We start from the raw sequence: 23,768 nt of genomic DNA on the forward strand, positions 1-23,768 counted from the left end.
GTGTTCTTTTATTTGCTCTCTCTTCTGGAATCAATTTTGGTAAATTATATACCCCTTAATAGCATCAAATTTATTCTGGTTTTCAAATATTTACATAGGGCTGAAAAACTTTAAATATTTAAGAAATCAAAAGAAGTAGTTTTCTATTATTTTTTTTGGTCTCCTAAAGAATAGCATTACATTTTCTTATGCTTCTTATTTGCAGTCTCCCTTCTTTATCTTACTAAGTTAGTCAAAGTGTGCCTTTTTTTAATCTCCCCCTCAAAAGCTACTCTTTGATTTAATTATTTTACCATTATTTTCTGTTTTCTAATTTATTGCTTTCCATTTTTTATCAAGTCCTTATTTCTACTCTCTTTACATTTACATTTTCTTATAACTTCTGGTAGTTAAGGTTTACTTCAATGATTTTTATTCTCCTTGTTTATTAAAGTAAATATTTAATGCCATGACTTATTCTTTGAATATTTCTTTAGATATGTACATTATATATATAATACATGATATATATAATACATGAAATATACACAAAATATCTTATATATGAAATTTTAAAATGTATAAGATTTATAGAAATATATATACAGAAATATACAAAGCTAAATAAATATTCCAAGATAATATGTAGCATTAAATATTTATTTTAATATTTATATTCAAATATGAATATCTTAGCAGTAATATATAATAATAATATTTCCTGGTTATTGAGTAATTTTATTTGTATCTCCTTTGAGTGATAATCCAGCATATTCACAGCTTCCAGGGATTAAGGAGAGGCATTTGGGGGACTATTTTAGAAATTCTGCAAATGACAAACAACATCTAAATTTATCCTGCATTTCTGTCCCCTGATAATTATGATTAAACCCCAGTCCATCAAACCCATTTAAGATCCTACCTTTATGTTTATTTTTGTTTTTCAAAATATTATTTTACCTTTTTTATTAAACACATAAACCTGTCTGACATTATTTTACAAACAATAACTATTTAAATTATTTACTGATTTGTTTAATAAGTTTACTGTGTTCTCTTCTTGAGAGAAAACTTCTCTTCCTTCTGAAATATACCCTGTAACACAGCAGTCCCCAACCTTTTTGGCACCAGGGACTGGTTTAGTGGAAGAAAATTTTTCCACGAACTGAGGGTGGGGGGTGATTTTGAGATGATTCAAGCACATTACATTTATTGTGAACTTTATTTCTATTATTACTATATCAGCTCCACCTCAGATCATCAGGCATTAAATCTCAGAGGTTGGGGACCCCTCCTGTAACAGTTTCCTGGGGAGGGAATGTGGGTAGAAACTCTCTAAAAGTTTATGTATTTGAGAATATCTTTAATGTGCTCCTAAGATCATTGTTTCATGTCAGTTGCAGATTGACAAATACTTTCCCTCAGCATGGTGAAAGCATTTACTTGATTGTTTTCTCAATTTTCTGTCAGTCTGGTAAATGAAAGTTTTCATCTGTGTTATCTTACCAACTTGACTATCTTGTTAATCTGTACTTATGATAGTTCATTCCAATATATTCTTTTCCTATTAATAACAAGGAAAATTAAATAAGCTACTAAATTTATTATATCTGCATTTTTTATAGGAGGATGATATATAGGAGGACTCATTTCGCCCATTTGGCCCCAATTATATTACTAGCTATAAAACAGAAAGTAAGTTGAAAAGTTCACTTACAGGCAGGCAATCTTCCTGCTGTCATTATTATTCTTAAACTTCATCATTTATTTTCTTTCAGGAAAACAACAAAAAGCATCTCTCTTTTTTTGCCAAAATGTTCAGAAATGCTAGGACATTTCATTGAAAACTAGAAACAATGTCTTTAGGCAATATTCTTTTCATTCTATGTATGTATATGTTCTGTTTCTCAGGGGAAAGTAGAGGAAACATTTGACAATATTCTCTTTAAAGGAGAAACTTACTTTTCACCAAATATTAATAACATCTTACTTTAAAAAGATAGAACATTAAAAGTAAAATAAGTTGCTATGAAGACAGTTATCAGGAAAGACAAGAATTAATTTAATGCTGACTTTCTACAGTACTCTGCCTTGACAAAACAACTTTTTGAATGGTTTAAATTGACAGATGCACGTACAGAGTCTTACTAGGAGGAGGCAGTGTGACAATTTCTTAAAGACAGAAAGCATGGTAAGACAGAAACTCTAAGCTCCAAAATACTTAATGGAATTATTCTAAATTGTATACCTTCCCAAGATTAGTTTCTTATGAGACATGAAGTTCTGAGTTTTAACACCATCACCAAAAGGCATCAGCTATCTATTTGCTTAAATAATACTATATTAGGACCCACAAAAAAAGCTGAGAACTTGGAAAAGCACTGAAAATGTAGGAAACAAGGATGCTGTTGAAAATGGGTAGTTATTTTCAGCATCAAAACATATAAGGAAATAATCAGTATCAAACTAGAAAAAACATTTGTTATAACATGGGGGTAATCTTCTCATTTGAATGTATATTAAAAGAAAATGCTCTTCCGATGGAGACACGGTGTTAAAAGTGTTTCAAGAAACTTCCAATTTAAAAAATAGGAAAAAAAATTTAGCTAATAGTACCCAATATGCTTACTTGTAAATTCCCATTAAAGTACACACATGGATACACAAAAAACCATGACAATTCTGGAAATCAAGGGAAAGAGATCAAGTATTTGCAAGAATCTTGAAAACATTCCACAATCTCTAAGACAGATGAAGTTAATTTTAAAGAACAATGCTATGGTCATCTCATCAAACCAAACAGCACAACCCATTGGTAAATACACACAGAAAGGTTCAGCCATGGCCCCTCTGTTAATTTCTAGCTCACTAGAAATTTGTTAATTTATTAGCTAATGATTAATTTCAAAGCTTTTGCTCCACACAGAAAACATGTAAATGCCCCATTAGCATTCTCAGAGATTGTTAAGAATCCTGACCACCCGTCAGTTCAGGGAAGTTTGGTATGATACCAGGTGAGATCCTAAAGTCAGCAAAAAAGCAAAAAACTGGTACAGTTCAAATGACCCTTGAAAATTCTCCAAGTAAGGCTTCATGGAGATGAACATGCTACCTCTCTCTGAGTCAAACACAATCAGTGTCTTCCATAGCATTAGAAGCTAGAAAACATGGCTTGCTTTTGACAGAGGATATTGTTACTGGAATGAACAATATACTGGATCACATACAACATTTCAAGATGAGAGATAACGGGAACTGAACCAAGCTGAGAAAAGAATAGACTCATTTTATCCTCCTTTCAGGGCATATGCTTAATAGGTGGAGTTACAACTAGAGTGCACTGCACTACCTTCCCAGGTTCTCTCTTCTCTCTCTCTGTGACATACATAGAGTTGAATTAATGTAAGTTGAGTGGGCAATAGATATAACTCCACTGATTGTCCCTTTCTGAGTCAGTTCAAACACTTCTACCCAGAACCCTGTGTGGCTGGAGGTAGAGAGGAAGATACATCTGGTGGCCCGTCACTCTGGGATATGCAGTCATGGAATGTGCTATATTTTAATGGTAACTATTGTGCCTTAGCTGGTAAAGAATCCACTTGCAATGAGGGAGACCTGGGTTCGATCCCTGGGTTGGGAAGATCCCTTGGAGAAGGGAAAGGCTACCCACTCCAGTATTCTGGCCTGGAGAGTTCCCTGGACTGTATAGTCCAAGGCACAAAGAGTCGGGCACGACTGAGCAACATGCACTTTCACTTTCAAAGCAGGATGAGTTCTCGTGGCAGTGGATATTGTGGGATATTTCAGTGTTTTTCAAAGCATAACCCACAGACCCCCTACATGCTTGTTATAAATAGAGATTTCTGTGTTTTACTCTAAATCCATTGAACCTGGAGGAAGTGATTCAGTGATTCTCCGGAAGAACTCACAGAACTCACAATAGCTCTTATACTCACGTTTACAGTTTATTACAGCAAATGATACACATAAAAATTAGCAAAGAAGAAAGACACAGAGGGCAGGGTTCAGGAGAGAACAAGCATGAGGTTACATTTATCCTCACCCCCAGTGGAATCATACAGATAGTACTCTATCCTCCCAGTGACAACGTGTGACAACAAAGTACTGCCAACTAGGGAGGCTCACCTGAGCTGCAGTATAGGAGAGTCAGACATGTAGGCATGAAATGCCCACACGATGGACCTTAGTTTCTCAGTCTCCAGACCCCAGCACCTCCAGAGGCAAAACTGATGCACTGTGGCCCAAGGTTCCCACCATAAGCAACACTGTTAGCATAAACTCTCTGACTCGGGGCAGGGGAGGGAGAGAGGAAAGAGGAAAAGGAAAAAGAGGGCCAATTGTCCAAACAGACATCAAGACTTGAAGTAAAAACGTAATAATAAGACAGCGTGGGTTTGGAATAGGAATAGACAATCACAAAAATTTACATATACAAGAAAATATGATTTATGACAGAGTTTGGTCATTGCAGATAAACAAGGAAAGGAGAAGGTTTTTTCCTTTACAAATCCTTCTCAATCAGTCATCTATATGAACTAAACAATGGCAATAGATCCTTCCCTACAACTATCAATGAGAATCATTTCCAAGTGGGTTAAAGACTTAAATGTGTAAGCAGAATTTAAAATCTTTGTAAGAAGGAAATATTAAAATATCTATAAAGTCTTGATATTGGAAATAATTTCTAGGCAAAACATGAAAGATATTGCTTAGGCTAATCATAAATGAAAAAACTAGGAAACTCAGGTACAGTTAAATTAAGAACTGCTACTTATGAAAAGATAGCATCAGTAGAAGGGAAAGACTAACCTCAAACTAAACAAAAAGATATACTGGATAAGTATCCAAATATATGAGGAATTGTATAAATCATTAAGAAAAAAGACAAAGAACAAGTAGAAAACTGGGCAACCTATAGAAAGAAGCATTACACACAAACGAAAGAAAAATAATAATGGCAAATAAACATATGAAAATGTGTTCAACATTCTTAGTAACCAATAATATGCAAATTAAGGCCACAGGGACAGACCACTTACTCTAGATTGATGAAAATTAAATCTGATAATAACATGTGTTGGCAAGGATATGAAATAATGGGAACTAAACTATTGCTGATGAAAGAACTGCTTTGGAAGACAATTTGGATAGTCACATATGCTATGACCTGGCAGTTCTACTCATAGATATATTCCCTAAATATCACTTGTACATGTGTGCCAAGAGAAATAAACAAGAATGTCCATAGCAGCAGTACTTATAAGAACAGAAAATTTAAAATATTCCAACTGCTCATTGACAGGAAAATGAATCATAGCATATTTATATAATGAACAGTATATTATAGTTAGAATAAATGAACTGTAGTCTATGTAACAACATGGATGAATTTTAGTATTTTTAACTTGGAGTGACAAAAAGCAGGTTATATAGGTTTATATATAATATATTATCACTATATAGCTAAAAATTGAGCAAAATTAGACAATATATTGTTAGGGGAACACTCTGTCTAAGCCCATACATATATATGTATACACACACACACACAACTATAATACAACCATTTGTTTTTACCAAATGAAAGAACAAAAAAACATAATGTATATTGTCACCCTGCTTATTTAACTTATATGCAGAGTACATCCTGAGAAATTCTGGACTGGATGAAGCACAAGCTGGATTCAAGATTGCTGGGAGAAATATCAATAACCTCAGATATGCGGATGACACCACCCTTGTGGCAGAAAGTGAAGAAGAACTAAAGAGCCTCTTGTTGAAAGTGAAAGAGGAGAGTGAAAAAGTTGGCTTAAAACTCAACATTCAGAAAACTAAGATCATGGTATCTGGTCCCATCACTTCATGGCAAATAGATGGGGAAACAATGGAAACAGTGACAGATTTTATTTTAGGGGGCTATAAATCACTGCAGGTGAAATTAAAAGACACTTGCTCCTTGGAAGAAAAGTTATGACCTACCAAGATAGCATATTAAAAAGCAGAGACATTACTTTGCCAACAAAGGTCTGTCTAGTCAAAGCTGTGGTTTTTCCAGTAGTCATGTATGGATGTGAGAGTTGGACTATAAAGAAAGCTGAGCACCGAACAATTGATGCTTTTGAACTGTGCTGTTGGAGCAGGCTCTTGAGAGTCCCTTGGACTGCAAGGAGATCCAGCCAGTCCATCCTAAAGGAAATCAGTCCTGAATATTCATTGGAAGGACTGATGCTGAAGCTGAAACTCCAATACTTTGGCCACCTGATGCAAAGAACTGACTCATTTGAAAAGACTCTGATGCTGGGAAAGACTGAAGGCAGGAGGAGAAGGGGACAACAAAGGATGAGATGGTTGGATGGCATCACTGACTCAATGGACATGAGTTTGAGTAAGCTCCAGGAGTTGGTGTTGGACAGGGAAGCCTCACGTGCTGCAGTCCATGGGGTCGCAGAGTCAGACATGACTGAGTGACTGAACTGAACTGAAATGATGGTTGGTGAGAAGGCAAGAGGGTACGAGAAGGAACATATAGGTAAAAGCTAAGTGTTGTTTTAGTTCTTGAGCAAGGTGATAAGTTCAAGGGTAACGATTCTGCTTTTACGATTCATAGCCTTAATTGCATATGTATTATCAAATGTTCTATGATATAATATTTCATTTGCAACTGTAAGAAAAAGGAAGCTTGGAAGTAAATTGGGAACAGCATATGTAGATGGGCTTTTCTGCTATAGAGGGGAGCAGAGAAATGGAGCAAAAACTATGGAGTTTATGAGGTCAAGGGAAAGTTTTAAGTTGGGAGATACTACAGCATACTTATAAGCTGATGGGAACAGATCAGTTGAAAAGGGAAAATTGATGATTCCAGAAGCAAAATCCTTAAGAAGATGAGAGAGGAAGAGATCCAGTGAACTGGTGAGAAGGTTGGGAAATTGACACTATAAAAGAAGTAGAGGCAGAACATGTGGGTATGGCTGCAGGTAAATTGATAGAGGGAGTGGTGCCAAGTTCTCTTCTGATTTATGTCCATTTCGTGTGAAATAAGGATGAAGCTCAGAGGCTTCCCTGATGGTCCAGTGGCTAAAACAACTAAGACCCAGCAGAGCCAAATAAATAATTGTTTTTAAAAAAGTAAAAGAAAAAATGGTGTTAAAGTTTTATCTTGCCAAGTGGGATACTATATAACTTGGTAACTATATTAGGATTGCTGGACATTGCAAACCCCTTGAGGTTTGTGACTAGCAATGTAAAATGAGACCAGTCGTGTTTTTCTCATCAATTTCAGCTGCTCTACCACATGAACAAAACTGTATTTAACTGAAAGTAGTTATTTTCCATGGGAAGTACACCTTTTAAAAAAAGAGGGGGCAAGGAGAAATGAGAATTCAAAAGAATTAATGAAACCAATGGACTATGGAATATAAAATAGGTAAGAAGGTAAGAGAGGATCTAGAGAATGATGGTGGACAGTAACAGTTGGCAGGTTAATGGATTGGAGGGTGCCTGAGAATTGTTTCTAGGATAAATGATATTGGAATAATTAGCCATTGGAAATGGTTAGTAGAATCCCTGATTCACTCCTTACACAAAATAAGTTCCAAGTAACATAAAAACCTAAAAGTCAGCAATATACATCAATAAAAATGTGTATATACATAGCAACTATAATTTCAATTTGCAAAAAGACTTTCTCATCATGTCACTGAACGAAATGTTTGATAAATATGACTAGAGAAAAACTAAAAACTTCTTTATTGCAAGAATATATAAATAGGTGTACATAATTCTTACCATGTGTGCATGACAAGTTGCTTCAATCATGTCTGACTCTTTGTGACACTATGGACTGTAGCCCACCATGCTCCTCTGTCCATGGGGCTTATCCTGGCAAGAATACTGGAGTGGTTAGTCATTTCCTCCTCCAGGGGCATCTTCCCAACCCAGGGGTTGAACCCATGTCTCTTACGTCTCCTGCTTCGGCGGGTGGGTTCTTGACCACTAGCGCCACCTGGGAAGGCCCACAAGTCTTACCAATCAATATCAAAAAGAGGTATTGGCAAATAGAAAATGAATCAAAAGATACATGTAAGCAATATACAAAAGAAGAAATATCGAAAGTTAGAAATATTTTAAAATATATTCAATCTCATCAGAAAACAAAGAAACAATGTAAAAGTAAAGTGAATAAGGCCAATGAAAGATAAACTGGACAAAATATCATATATATATATATATATATATAAATTAGAATGCTTCCAAATCAAAAAGAAAAAATAGAAAACTAAGAATGCTACCAGAGATGTACCCAAAAATGTAACAAATCTGCAAAATAATAATATAATTAGATAAGACATTTATAAAATATTTAGCCTCATTATTTATCAATCATACACACTCAATTAATTATTTATTAATTTATCAAATTTAGAAGGAAATTTTTAATGAAGAGATTCCACGACCATAAAGCTGTGGAAAATGGGCACTTCCAAGCATTGCTGATTAATTATTACATATTGCATCATTAGGCTGGCATATTGTGATATGATAATAAGGTCAAAATTTTATATAACCTTTGGCCTCATCATTCTACTTCCAGAAATTTAACCTTAGGCAATGAACACTGAAGTGAGTAAAGAGGTATCTGTAATCAGCATTGTGTGTAATGGGCAGGTAGGTAGGGTGAAGGCTGGGGTGAAGATAGAATGTAAGAGATCTAGGGGGTCAAAACTCTCCCCCTCAAAAAGAGAAAAATACGTAAAATAAATAAACTAGGTGCATCAATGTGAGGGAGAAGTCTGAAGCCATAAAATTAATGACATAGAAGAATATTCAATGACATGGAGAAAAGGTTACAATATGTTGTGAATTTGAAAAATCATATTATAACATGGTCTAATTTTAGTCTTTAAAAGATATACACAGGAAAAAAGCTAGAAAGGCATAAGCAAATGATAATTGTGATTATGAATACTGGGAGTAGTATAAAACATTTTTAGTTTTCTTTATATTTTTCTCTTATCACATTTTTATAAACTATTGTTCTAGGCAGAAAAACACAGCTATTATCATTACAAATGAATTCATATAGCTTTTTTCCTCTTCCCTTATTCATAATCACAGTAAAAGTAATATTAAAAATATGTTTCAGGTTTTTTTGTATGCCCAGGACTTCTACAGTTGGGTACTCCAAGTTACCATTTCATTACGATAAAACAAATCTTTATAGGATTTAGTTGTGTGAAGCAGCTTTTTAAAATGCTATGTGGCAGTGATAGGTCCCCATTGAAAGAATAGCTAAATTCTTGAAAAGATGGACTGGCTTTTCAAATACAAAATTAAGCAGAGATTCTGCAAAGTGTAAAAATCTTCCCTGAAGATCAGTTACATATTAATTCTTTCTTTTTAATAGTATATTCCATGTAGGAATGAGTAAAGAGCATCAGACATCTATTTGATTGCAGATACTTAGGAAATATAATAGTAATGTCTTTATATTTATTTCATGACTTGCCATGTAATCACTTACATGTAACCACTGACTTACACATAATCAGAAAATATTTTCAGATAAAAATCTGTTTGGGAACATAGAGGCAAAGCCCTACATATTTCAGCCTCTTCTATTTTATAACTATATCTTAAATACATCTAAAGAAATTAAGCCTTAGAAATTCTCACATGTACATAGAGGTTATAGTTCAAATAGATTAAACCTTTTCTCAGGCAACATGTCTGCTATATCCAGGGATAAGTTGGTTGTAAATATGTTATTATTACCATGAAAATCCTAGCAGAAAAAATAATTTTTTTTCTGCTGGCAATAGGAACAAAAAAGAGGCTTTCAGAAACCTTAAAGCATCTGGCAAGTGTGTGTGAAGTGGCAGACAAAAGAGGTGGGAGGAGTGGATGAAGAGTAGAAATGGAATGTATTTCTTCAAAACTACCTGTCAAACCTCAAAAAAGAAAAGGAGAAGCAAGCAGATTTTCTATTTTACAAAGTTAGTGTTCATAGTAGATAAACAAAATAATGACAGTATCATGATTCCTGATGTCAGCACCCTGCACACAACATAAATCTTTTCTCTTGTGAGAAAAGAAGTTAATGAATACACAGAGGCAGGCTCAACAATGCCAACTTGTTAAAAGAATGTGTCTTGATGACTATCAAATTCTAAGCATAATATCAAAGTTGCTGAACCATGAGTATGCAGAGAACCCAAATAAATATTAGTTCATCAGGAGCAAAATTCTTAAACTCGGTGTTTTAAATGAGCTTTTATTTTTAAAGTTTTAAGTTAAATTCACCATATAATTTTTAAATGCAAACATTTTCTGAACATATGATATAAATAATAATGAATTTAGATATCTTTTCTTTTGGAGTGATTTTTCTACTAAATCTGCTGCCTTGACTGACTTATAAAGAAATTTAAAATTTCTAAACAAGTTGTAAGATTTCAATTTTTTGTCAATAAATACTAGGATTCTTAAGATTCTATTGAGCATAGTAGACTTTCTCTAATGCCATAGCTCTGTACACTAAACTGCAAGCCAATTTTAATCATATATGCTGCTAAGTCGCTTCAGTCGTGTCCGACTCTGTGCGACCCCATAGACGGCAGCCCACCAGGCTCTGCCGTCCCTGGGATTCTCCAGGCAAGAACACTGGAGTGGGTTGCCATTTCCTTCTCCAGTACATGAAAGGGAAAAGTGAAAGTGAAGTCGCTCAGTCGTGTCCAACTCTTAGCGACCCCATGGACTGTAGCCTACCAGGCTTCTCCGTCCATGAGATTTTCCAGGCAAGAGTACTGGAGTGGGGTGCCATTGCCTTCTCCGTTAATCATATATAAATAGAACCAAATAGTGTTCTCATTTTTCATTCGACTCCATAGAGTAACTATAATGAAGACCTGACATTTGTTCATATTTGAAATGCATCATTTTTTAGAATCCCTTGTGTGTGTTTGTATGACGGAGAGAGAGAGAATCATTCACTGGGTGATTTTAAAATCAAATATGCACTTACCTGGCAGTAAGGCAGAGAGATGACTAGAACATTTAAGACACTAGAGAGATTCAGGTGCTCAAAAATAACTCCTCTTCCCTAGTTTATTCAATCATCAAGCACTTTCTGAGTTTTATGTTCCTTCAGCACTCCAAAAACAGTTTCTATTACATTTGTTAATTCTGCAAATATGTGTTAAGTTCTTGTGATGTATACAGGAAATAGTACAGTGTAGAGGTTAGAACCCAGGTCTGGACTTCAAATGGACAGTCTTGTGACTTTGGTGAAGTTGCTTAACCTCTCTAACCTTTGTGTCATTAATCTGTAAAGTGGGATAATAATAAGTGTATCCCTATATTCAGTTAATTTTTAAATATTATTTGAAATATTAAATGAAATAATAAATATAAAACTTTTAGCTCATGAGTTAAGAGCTTAGTCAGTACTGGTAAATGTCACTGTTCTCTCTTATTATTAGCTGTACACTACTACTACCTTAGTTCTGTTGTTGTTGTTGTTTAGTCACTAAGCTGTGTCCTACTCTTTTGCAACTCCATGGTTCCCAGGCAAGAATACTGGAGTGGATTGTCCTTTCCTTCTTCAGGTGATCTTCCTGACCCAGGTATCGAACCTGTGTCTCCTGTATTGACAGGTGGATTCTTTACCACTGAACCATGCGGGAAGCCCTGTACCTAATTTGCTAAAGAGAAAACCAAAGATATAGAGAAACTGGAGAAGATCCCACCTGATCTCTTAGGCTTAAAGGAGAACCTATCAAAAAGATAAAATGTTAAATAACCAAATAAGTACCCCATGTGAGTCTGTAAGATGCGAGAACATGAGGCTCACTAGTGATAGCACAGTGTAACAGTTAAAATTATAAATTCTGCCAGAGTCAACTGCTTCTGTTCAAATCCCTGTTCCACTACTGGCCAACTGTGTCACCAAACGCTAGTTGTTTAACATCTCTGTGCATCTGTTTCTTCAAATGTAAGGGGAAATAACAAGAGTACATCCTTTATAGGGTCACTAGGAGAATCAAATGAGGTAAAGCACATGTAAGAGTGTCTGGCCCAAAGTGTTTACTAAATGTTAGTGACCATTACATACTTCTTTGTATCCAGCTCAAGACCTAGCAGAGTGATGTGCAACAAATATTTGTTGATTTGCTAGAAGTAATTGTATGAATACCAGACTACAGCCCTTTAACTTTAAATAAAGTGTCATTAATCTGTAATTGGGAAAGCATCATTGTAGGCTACAGAAATGAAAAAAATAAATAAATAAAATAAATGGATGCTCCGGTGGCTATCCAATTTCAGTAAATGAAAGTTTAAGGAGAAGAAGAACGTACTGATTGCAGCTATAAAGCAGTGCATAAGGTGACATGATAAACGAAATGTAGCCCATTGATGTTGGGTATCCCTGCCCCTGGACTTCTTGATTTGACTAAATCTGGTGGTAGTCCCCAAAAGTTCTGGAACTCCAAGTACATTTACTCAGTATTCTTCAAACTCTATCCATTGTCCTATGGCATGTTCATCACTATTTCATGGGGAAAGTAAAAGGATGAGTCTTTCCCGTGGTCAAATAGCTTACTGAAATATTGACAAACACAGTTAAGTAGGTTTCTCAGAGGTTTTTTTTATGTATGAATCTCTAGGAGAGGATGAGATGCAAATATAGCACTTCCCCCAATGTACTCAACTGTGGAATTCTTTTCTTCTAGAAAACATATTATATTCTATTGCAAAGAAGGGGGTTGGGGAAATGCTGCTTTAACTGGAAGGAAAAATCTTATTGGCTATATAACAAGTAATATGGAGGATATTTACATATTTGGGCAGGAAGGGAGAATTAATGTTTTGAATACCCATGAAATGCCAGAAAGTTAAACAATTATATAATCTTTGTAGACAGTGCACTATGTTTTATCACCAAGATTTTACAGATGAAGAATTTGAAGCTCAAAGATTAAAACAAAGTCACACAGCTAGTAAGGGAAAGAGGTGCCCGTTTCCATTACTTGAAATATATCTTAAACATCTGGAATTGCGCTCTGGGAGAACAGAAGACTGGCAGAGAAAGGTTACTCCAGGACAACTGCAAACTGGGAGAACGGAAGACTGGTAGAGAGAAAGGTTACTTCAGGACAATTTCCATTTTTTTTCTTTTCATCATTTTACCCCTACAATATGTTAACTGAAATCCACTGAGAGTAAGATGGTGAAAGTAATAAGTCCTAATACAAGTAGAGGGGAAATACAAATTGCTTGAAGACAAAGCATAAGATGCCACAGGAAATGCTATGTTTTTTTCATATTTTAGGACCACAATTCCCCACCTTCCACTGAATAATTTGCATAGCAGGTACTTGAGTATTTCAGTGGTCCTGGTTTCCTTTGAATAGAGAACCACTAAAACCAAGACAGAGACATTTTTAAAACTGTGTGGGTTAAAAGAGGGACTGGGTTCTGGAATTTGCCTCAAACATACACACACACACACACACATACACACACACACACACACACACACATTCCTGTGTAACATATAAATGTGTATATATATATTCAATCCATGATAATTAGTACTATTGTCCACTGAAGATGAGTACCTTCCAACTGTATGGCCAATGTAACCTAACAAATTATTTTCATAATTTGTATATAGTTTGATTATTTAATCAGAGGGCTTGACACTGATGAATGATTTCCTGAGAGTCTACCACACCCTCTCTCTGGAATAAGAACACTAAAAGAAACTTTGGTGACCCTGTACCGCAGATTCCATCCTTCAGGAAACCTGTAAGCTCAAAGGTGTAGGGCCAAGAGCAACAAAATTGCCAGCTTCTGGCTAGCAGACCACTTTTGCAATACCCTGGAACACTAGGGTCAGACAAGATTATTTCTCATATGTGGCACTAATAACATAATTTGTGACTTAAAAGAAGGTCATCTCTTTGAGTCAGTGACTATTACCTAATTGCTTAAAGTATATTTCCAGACAGGCGATCTGGAAACCTTTTACTTATTGCTATCTCTGAATGTTTCATCTTTTGACTCCTTAATGCAACACAACTTGCAGGTTTGAGAGAATTTCCCTATACAGAACATTGTCTTATTTGATCCTCCAAATAACCTCATAAGTAGATAGTGAAAGTCGCTCAGTCCTGTCTGACTCTTTGCGACCCCATGGACAGCAGTCCATGGAATTCTCCAGGCCAGAATACCCGAGTGGGTATCCTTTCCCTTCTCCAGGGAATCTTCCCAACCCAAGGATCGAACCCAGGTCTCCTGCATTGCAGGCAGATTCTTTACCAGCTGAGCCACAAGGGAAGCCCCATAAGTAGGTAAGGCGGGTACTTTCATTACTGTTTTAAAGGCATATAAACCAAGGCTTATGCAGCCATAATGAAGGACTCCCAAGGTCGAATTCAGTACTCTTAGTGTGACAGCCTTGAGACTGGGCATGCGTGAACTGGGAAGCAAAGTTGAATTATCATTGACAACTGCAACTCAGAAAATTTTCTGGTTTATTTGCCTACATTTCATAGATATTCTTCTCAGACAATCAAATTTCTACCATGGTCACTACACGTTTTGACCAAAAAGTCATCTTCGTGTATCTACAGAGTGGAGTTTTTTCTTTTTCTTCTTCTTCTACTTTTGTGAAAGTGAAAGTATTAGTTGCTCAGTCATGTCCGACTCTCATGGACTATACAGCCCACCAGGCTCCTCTGTCCATGGAACTCTCCAAGCAAAAATATTGGAGTGGGTTGCCATTTCCTTCTCCAGGGGATCTTCCCGACCTGGGGATTGAACCCGGGGCTCCAGCATTACTGGCAGACTCTTTACCATCTGAGCCACCGGGGAAGCCTCTTCTTTTGTGAAATAGCCAGAAAACAGCTCCCCCTTGCTGTGCTTTGGAGTGTACCTTCACCACAGTTGAAAGGTAGAGCGCGCAGTTAGTATTTCTGTGCGTCCCCGGCCCCGCTGCTGGGTTCCCGCCGTCCAGAGTAACCAGTCGATAGGTAGGCGGTCTTTTCCCTCTTGCTTCAGAGCATCTCTTTCCTGCCCAGAGGTTGCCTCTTTCTCATCCACCAGCGCAAGAAGCCTGGCGGCTTTTCGTTCCAGTCTGGACAGCGCTGCCTGGGCTGCCCCTCTCCGGCAGCTGCTCTTCGTTCACCCGAAGAGATGTCCCCATGATTCGGCACTAAAGCACATCAAGTCCCCACGGACTCCTGTGGCCCAATTCCCGCCCATCCAGCTGTGGGAATCAGGCTTTTCCCGGAGAAAACCCCAGGAATCTAGTTTAGAGACAACTCCTAAGTCCCACCCACCCCCAAACCCGCTCCCAGCCCCAGGGGAAACTGGAAAACCAGGAGAAATTCCTTTCCCCCGCTGTGATACGTGCACGCAGGCAGCCGCGAGGACTGCCTCGGGACCAGCGACTGCGTCCTTCCGGTCAGCGAACGCAGGCAGGAGACAGCAGGCATCAAAAAAGTTACTGTTACACTGAAGAGGAGGGTGGAGAGGAGCGGGGCGGTGAGAGACGACATTCCCGTAGTCGAGTTGTCCTGAGAATGAAATTAGCCAGACTGGCTCTCCAGGGATGGGCGGACTCGCGGCGCAGGGAGAAATCCCGGCTGGCGCAGGTGGGCGTCACGCGCCAAATTCAGGTTCCGGAGCACCCGGGCGGGCAGTGGACTCTGGATTTCTAGGTACCGCGTCTATTGAAGTCACATGCAGGGTTAAGGTGATTCTTGACGGAGGCTTGAGGAAAGGATGGGAAGCCCTGAAAAGGTATGACACGTCCAGTTCTCCGAGTTGTTTTTTGTTTGTTTGTTTTTTTAATAGAAGAGCGGAGAAGAATCACCATCAACCCATACGCCGAGGGATTCGCGCGTTCCAACCCCACCCCTGCAGCAGTGATGCAAAAAGGACAAATCGCCGGCGTAGGAAGTTGGGAGAAAGGAAAATCCCAGGGGCATAGGGGAGGGAGGTGGCGAGAGTAGGCACCGAGCAGCTTCCAACCACTGGGGCGAGAGGGAGCGCGATCTGGGGAAACAAACTCCGTGTTAATAATTTGAGTTTGGAGTCCAGGGCTTTCGGAGACTCAGAGCGCACCTTCCCGGCTTGGCCGGAGTTGAGAAAGGGCGGAGCAGGGAAAGAGACGGGCGACTCGACCGAGAGAGGCTGAGTTGGCTGGTGGGACTCTGCGTCCGGAGACGCCCGCAAGAGAGGGAGCAGAGCCGGGCTGGCGGCGAGCGCGGGCAGGAGGGAGCGCACCGCGCGAGGAGGCGGGAAGGGAACGGGCCTCCGCCGAAGCCGAGGGGGCGCTGCATGGACAGCATGCGATTCTCCGGGAGCCCCAGCGCGGGGCCCGCGAGCAACTCCAGCCGGTGGTGGCCTCTGTCGAGCAACACCAGCGGGGACTCGGAGGCGCTCGGGGAAGACGGCGGCCCGCAGGCGGACACGCGCAACGAGGAGCTGGCCAAGCTGGAGATTGCCGTGCTGGCCGTGATTTTCGTGGTGGCCGTGCTGGGTAACAGCAGTGTGCTGCTGGCGCTGCACCGCACGCCTCGCAAGACGTCCCGCATGCACCTCTTCATCCGCCACCTCAGCCTGGCCGACCTGGCCGTCGCCTTCTTCCAGGTGCTGCCCCAGCTGGGCTGGGACATCACCTACCGTTTTCGAGGACCCGACGGGCTGTGCCGCGTGGTGAAGCACCTGCAGGTGTTCGCCATGTTCGTCTCAGCCTACATGCTGGTGGTCATGACCGCCGACCGCTACATCGCCGTGTGCCACCCGCTGAAGACGCTGCAGCAGCCCGCGCGCCGCTCGCGCCTCATGATCGCCGCCGCCTGGGTGCTGAGTTTCGTGCTGAGCACCCCGCAGTACTTCGTCTTCTCGGTGGTCGAGGTGAGCAACGTCACTAAGACCTACGACTGCTGGGCCAACTTCATCCAGCCCTGGGGTCTCCCGGCCTACGTGACCTGGATGACCACCAGCGTGTTCGTGGCGCCCGTAGTCATCCTGGGCACCTGTTACGGTTTCATCTGCTACCACATCTGGTGCAACGTCCGCGGAAAGACAGCGGGGCGCCAGGGCACGGGCGCCCCCGCCGAGGGCGCGGGCGAAGGCATCTTGCACCGAGGAGTCCTGCACGCACGGTGTGTCAGCAGCGTGAAGACCATTTCCCGCGCCAAGATCCGCACCGTGAAGATGACCTTCGTGATCGTGACGGCCTACATCGTTTGCTGGGCACCCTTCTTCATCATCCAGATGTGGTCTGTCTGGGATAAGAATTTCTCCTGGGTCGGTAGGTGTCGGGCCCGCGGAGGAAGGTCGAAGGAATGGGGGGCTCTGGTTTGGGGATGGGGGGAGTTGGCGAGGGAGAAAGAAGTGGGGAGGGAGAGTCTTTTCATAACATCCTCTAGGGCCATAGTTCTTAACTTCGTGAATGAGAATCACACCTTGAGTGGAATGGTTAAAAGATACTATAACCAGCTCCTAAAACCCCAAATTCAGAAACTGTGCCCTCTAGTCAGCCACGCAGTCACAAAACAGAAAAATTTACTCTCTGTCAAAGCATTAACAGCAGTGTTAATACCTTGCTTTCAAGTCTGCTGAATTCAGGGAAATATTTATACTGTCACAACTGCTTCTTGCTAGCTTGTGAAAAGTAACACACTGTAAAATTTTTGTAGAAATGCCCTAAAATAAGGGTAAAACAGACATATTTTTCTAAAGAAAGATTTTTAAAATTTATTAAAGTTTTATTTATTCCTCATCCAGCCAACAAATATTATCGTGCATATTTTATGCTTGGTCCTGGGGGTATGAAGATTAAACTCGTTGAAGGAAGATTCTTAAGTCATTTCAATTTGGCATTTAGCTAGTGTTCCATTTCTTAACATAATGTTTTAATTTTTTTCGCTGTGCGTAGGTATGTTGATGATTTCCATTCTTTTTGAATAGAATCTTGGTCACAGATCATGATCACCTTTAAGATTTGCATCTTAGCACAAAGTTTGATGAAATGATCTGTAATTTATTCTGACATAACAAGAGTGAAAAGACCCAAGTTATATTTAATAAGGAAGTATCAGTGCTTGCCAATTATTCTTATCTTTAGAAAAGGTATATTCTCAGTGCGTAGTTCTACTGTGAAAGGTTATATTTATGTGGTTTGACAATGCAATTACACACACACACACGCACACACACACAATGGTTCAAAAGACTGTTGGAATTTCTTAATTCATCTGTTCTCCATAATATAATTTAGTTGTTCAAGCCACAATCAAAGAGGGTGTTCTTTTAAAATTAAAAGAAGCTTCTAATTAGCCAAAGAAAATAACTAAACAGTGCATCCTTCAGGGACCTAGTTCAACTATCCCCTTCTGTAAAGAGTTCTTACTACAAGAATGTGTTTAATATTAAAAAAAATTTAAATGACTAAACATGGTCCATAGTGTCATACTTTTGCCTAAGTTATCAGGATGCATACAGTTTGGTATATGTGGCTATGGACTCTTGAGATTTCACTGAAATAGCAGCCATTCTGTAAGTGCTGTCTCCATTAGCATATGCTAGTGCTAACACAAATGATTCAAAGTTTTATTAATAAATGATTCAATATTCTTAGCCTCTTGAAAGTCTCCCTCATTCTACTTAAATATTTTAATAGTGGTTTAAAATATCTGAATTAATTTCAAGGCATCTTGCTCATGAAAATATTTTACAACCAAGCAATTTCCATTCACCAGTTATTTCCCTAATTGATAAACAAAATACTTCATTTTCTATATTGACCCAAAACATTTTCCCACTTTCGTGAACCAATAAAAGAATGAGTGTATCCAGTGCTTTTACTTGCGTTTGATTAGTTAAATGCTCTCCCCTTATGTTTTCCATACAGAGTCAGAAAACCCGGCCACCGTCATCACTGCATTACTGGCTTCCTTGAATAGTTGCTGCAACCCCTGGATATACATGTTTTTTAGTGGCCATCTCTTGCAAGACTGTGCCCAAAGCTTCCCATGCTGCCAAAACGTAAAACGAACGTTCACCAGAGGAGATTCTGACAGTATGAGCCGAAGACAGACTTCCTTCACTAACAACCGAAGCCCCACCAACAGTATGGGAACATGGAAGGACTCGCCTAAATCTTCCAAGTCCATCAAATTCATTCCTGTTTCAACCTGAGCCCCCTGTGTTCATGCAGTCTGACTCTTGTAATGGACTTTTCAGCCCATTGACTGAATCCAGCTAGAATTATTAGACAAATGAACTTATATAAGATAAGATTAATCAATCTGTTGAGTACAAGACTGTGTTTCTCGATGCATTTTTCACATTGCTACAAGCAAAAGCTATGAATTGTTTTATACAGAATGTTAATAAAAACACACAACACTAAAATCTGCAGACCTAATTCCCAGAAATAACAGAAGCCATATTTCTAAAGGAATAATCATAACCACGCTTATATTTTTCTGTAGGTTTCCTTTCTTTTTATTTCTGACATAACTAAGGCTTGATTGGTTTAGAAGTCATATAATGTAGGGGCATTATTTCTGAACAAAGTAAGTTAGTCATCAGCCTTAGGATTTGAAAGGAATTGGAAGAGACTTTACGGAAATTATGTTTCTGTCCAGTAAAATCAATTCGTGTATCAGAAAATGCAGCCTCAAACTGTGACATGGAGATGGGATGGTGCCTTGGAGAGACATGAGAGCTTGAGGCTTATTGATCATGGGGTGCCTGTTGCAGAGTGAAAAGGGGAAAGTTCTGTCAGAAGCTATAAATCACCTCAATTTCAGAACCTTCACTTTAAAACTGGCAACTTCCTCCTTTGGTTCCTCACATTTTATTGGATGTGAAAAGCATGATTACCAGGATGTTGAAGGTTAGAGAAAATGTCAGCTGGCCGATGATATCTTTTTGCTCTCACTGCAAAGTTTCTTTAAAGTCAGATTTGTATGACAGATACTCAATTTTCTTAGAAGGGCAGAAAAGACAGATTGCCTAAGGGACTATGGAGCCTTTCTCTAGAACATAGTAAACATGTTTAGACCAGTGTTCTAAGGTATCCTGCACTATCCTGGATATTAACACCATCATTACATCCTGTTTGGGAAATCCAGATTCATAGCTATGAGTCTTCTAAAAAGTGACTCAGGATACTGAATGTCCCCTCATGATTAATTAAAAATAACTTGGTCCTGCCTTCTGATCTCACACCCATCTAACAGTTTCATAGTAGAGGAGAGACAGGGTTGGGCAGGATGAGGGCAAGGAAATAGAAAACCACTCTGCATCTAGTCTGCCTTCCTTCGTTATTAAGTGTGTGGCTTGAGGCAAATGACTTCAAATGACATAAAGCCTCCATTCCCCTGGCTGTACAACGGCGCTGATAACACTTACCTCACAGGGTTGTGAGGACTAAATGAAATCAAGTGTATGAAAAGATCTTCCTAAATCGTCAAATGCTATATGAATGCTACCTCTTGCTTTTATCATAGTATTCTGAGGCGGGGGAGGGTCTTCAAAACTGCACAGCTTTTTCCTGTTTACTTTTCTTTAACCAGATGTATTGGTTTCATATCTGGCATACAAAGTCCCGTAATTTAAATATAGCTCTGCTGATTCATTGGAGAGCGTCAGCAGCGGCCACTACGTTCTAACTTCTGTCTCACCAAAGCTTTCCAATTTAAAGAGAGCATTTGCTTTCCTCTGGATGCAGGTCTTTCATTTCTAGACAATGATACATTACGATACTACTTGGCTGTTGTCACTGCATTCTTCATTAATGGAACTCAGTGGGGTTTTTTGAGCTATTTTGTCTGGCTCCTTTTCCTTCTTAGAGACCCTGCAATGATTCAAGGATACATCATAAATACTTTGCACCCCTTAGAGGAAGTAATAGTTATTTTGATAGCTTTTTTTTTAACTTTGCAGATAAGAAACTGAGCACTGAATGGTACTGTCAGAGCTCGGAACCATTAACCTCACTCCTCTTCATTCCCTTACCTTGCAAATTCTCAGGTGTTTTACTCCCTGCCTAAAAAAAAATAGTTTGCAAATGTTTTATAGAGATTAGCACCTAGGTTTTAGAATTCTGCTTTAAAAAAAAATAACAAATATGTCTCCTAAAGAGCAATGACCAATATGAGTCATCAAATAAATTCTTCAGTTCTTCATTATTTGAGTCACAGCAGCATCTCAGTGTCCCTGCCCTCTGTAACACTGTCAAGCCCTTTTGACAACTTTTCTTTTGCAGCTCAAAACTAAAGCCTTTTGGGTTGGCACAAAGAGCCCACTTTTTTTTCTAAACCCAATTCCAAAATAATAACCTCATAGTTCTTTTATAGATTATTTCAAAATGTTGACATGTATCTCCAAGCAAAAAAAAATCAGTTTGAATCTCATTTCTAGGAACATCTCTCAACTAAGGTACAAAGTAACCCCCCAGCTGTGTTCTCTCCTTTTAAATGCATCAAGAGATGGGGTAGTAGAACAAGGGCTGAGGAGACACCAGGAGATCTGGGTGCCAGCTCTGCACTAGGCAAGAGCTTGGTCTTACTCTCTGCGGTTTAGGCTGAGAAGTTGAACTTACCAGGCTGCTAAACTTTCCTAATGATATACACCCAGAAATGGTATTTATATCTCCCAAAACAGTATCCCAAATTGGAAGAGTCCTGATTGTCTATTTCAGAAGAAAGAAAATGCTAAGTAGTAAGGAAGAAGCACATGTTGGAAAGGGAAGATTTCCCTTTCTTGACTAAAGAAGACCTGAGATATAACAAGTGAAGGGCTGAAGTCAAGGATAAATGTGTTCCATCAACTTATTTTATTGGGCAGTTATCTGGGGGAACATCCTTCAATGATACAATATTAATGTATCTATGTGGGTATGAAAAGCGAAAGTGTTAGTCGCTCAGTCGTGTCCAACTCTTTGTCACCCCATAGACTGCAGCCTGTCAAGCCCCTCTATCCATGGAATTCTCCAGACACGAATATTGGACTGGAGTGGGTAGCCATTCCCTTCTCCAGGGGATCTTCCCTACCCAGGGACCGAACCCAGGTCTCCTGCATTGCAGGCAGATTCTTTACCATCTGGGCTACCAGGAAGCCCCATGTGTGTATGGGAAATGCAACTGATATACATCTACCAATAAGCAGAAACTGGCAGTATTTCTTTTGGACATTTGATAAATACTGACAATGAGAAAGTCATCTTTAAGTACATATTAAGTGCTTAATGGGTTAATTTTAGGACATGTGTCTTTAAAGTGTAAAAATAACTGTGAAGAAAATTAGTGAAATTCTTTAATTAAATACTTGTCCTACACACAGAACTTTCATCATCTGCAAATAAGTCTCACACCATAATTGAGGGAAGGGTGGTTTTTGTTTTCTTTTGTTTTTACAAGAAGGTATTTTTATTTTATTTTTTGACAACACTACGTGGCATGCAGGATCTTAGTTCTTTGACCAGGAATGGAACCCATGACCCTTGCAGTGGAAGCACAGAGTCTTAACCACTGTACCACCAGGGAATTCCTGGGTGTGGTTTTAAAGAGAAAAAAAAAAGTACTCTTACTAACAGGCAGTACCATTCCAGACTTATTCTAGTTCTTAGAATGGAAAACAATTGATGATTGAGAAACACAACTTTCATCCTGTTACTCACAATAAAGTAACCAATTAGGTTAAATTTTATGTTTTTCAGACTCTAAAACCTGTATTTTTGTAGTATAATTGGATACTCAGAGCTTTAAATAATAGCTTCAGAGTTTGACTCGACCATAATTAGAAGCCACCTAGAGAGAAACTGCGGTGAAGGCAATGGCACCCCACTCCAGTACTCTTGCCTGGAAAATCCCATGGATGGAGGAGCCTGGTAGGCTGTAGTCCGTGGGGTCGCTAAGAGTCAGACATGACTGAGCGACTTCACTTTCACTTTTCCTGTTTATGCACTGGAGAAGGAAATGGCAACCCACTCCAGTATTCTTGCCTGGAGAATCCCAGGGATGGCGGAGCCTGGTGGGCTGCCGTCTATGGGGTCGCACAGAGTCGGACACGACTGAAGCAACTTAGCAGCAGCAGCAGCAGAGAGAAACTGAGCCTCATCCTTAATCCCAAATATCAGCGATGTGATTCCTTTAAAGACATGTAAATTGGGCCTTTATGGATTTTCATACTGGAGGCTACTTTAAGCTCGGTGTAGGGGCCACCTGGTGTTAACCGTGGTGATGCAGAAGCAATGGCTGTATCCCTGCCCTCTCTCTCCCAGTGGTCCTTTCAGTGCCGCTCATTAGCAGCACTTAACATCATGAGTAGCACATGGAGAGTAAACACTAGAGAATGTTTCTGGATTACAATTTGACCTCTGACCATTTGAGTAAAAATTTAAGAACTCTTCATAAAAAGAGTTATTTCCTTGAAGTCCTCAAGAGGGCCTTACATGAGTTGAATCACATAAATCATGAGATCCTATTGTACACATAGGCATTTTCAGAATATTGTCCTAACTCAATTTTTAGGTACATTAAATTATGATGAATGAAAATGTATATGTGGTCTAAGTATGTCAATATCAAAAATATATACTATAGGTGAAAATTAAATGACATTTTTTCTTTTTTATTATAAATAATATGTATCTCATCATGTGACATTAATTTATATTTTAAATAAAAACAAAGTATTATAGGGTATATTAAATTTTCTTGTGTTCCAAGGTCAACTTAGCAAAT

The 23,768-nt window shown here is 39.0% G+C and overlaps 1 protein-coding gene and 1 long non-coding RNA gene across 5 annotated transcripts in view; one reads left to right on the plus strand and one right to left on the minus strand.

Annotated features, from left to right (window-relative positions):
* LOC145545141 (uncharacterized) overlaps positions 1 to 23,768 on the minus strand; it is a 523,562-nt gene that overhangs the window by 296,940 nt on the left and 202,854 nt on the right. The window lies entirely within an intron of this gene.
* AVPR1A (arginine vasopressin receptor 1A) lies at positions 15,405 to 19,428 on the plus strand. Of its 3 annotated transcripts, none has more exons than XM_081587513.1 (3): positions 15,405 to 15,504; positions 15,859 to 17,323; positions 18,926 to 19,428. In XM_081587513.1, the coding sequence occupies exons 2-3, from the start codon at positions 16,345 to 16,347 to the stop codon at positions 19,210 to 19,212; spliced, it is 1,266 nt and encodes a 421-aa protein (XP_081443639.1). In that variant the 5' UTR covers positions 15,405 to 15,504; positions 15,859 to 16,344; the 3' UTR covers positions 19,213 to 19,428. The 3 variants fall into 3 exon arrangements, with proteins under 3 accessions (XP_081443639.1, XP_081443642.1, XP_081443641.1); XM_081587516.1 differs by having other exon boundaries at positions 15,451 to 15,722; XM_081587515.1 differs by lacking the exon at positions 15,405 to 15,504 and adding an exon at positions 15,508 to 15,656.

This window comes from Giraffa tippelskirchi, chromosome 4 (genome assembly GCF_054371585.1).
Source record: "Giraffa tippelskirchi isolate mGirTip1 chromosome 4, T2T-mGirTip1v1.2.pri, whole genome shotgun sequence".
Taxonomy (NCBI): Eukaryota; Metazoa; Chordata; class Mammalia; order Artiodactyla; family Giraffidae; genus Giraffa; species Giraffa tippelskirchi.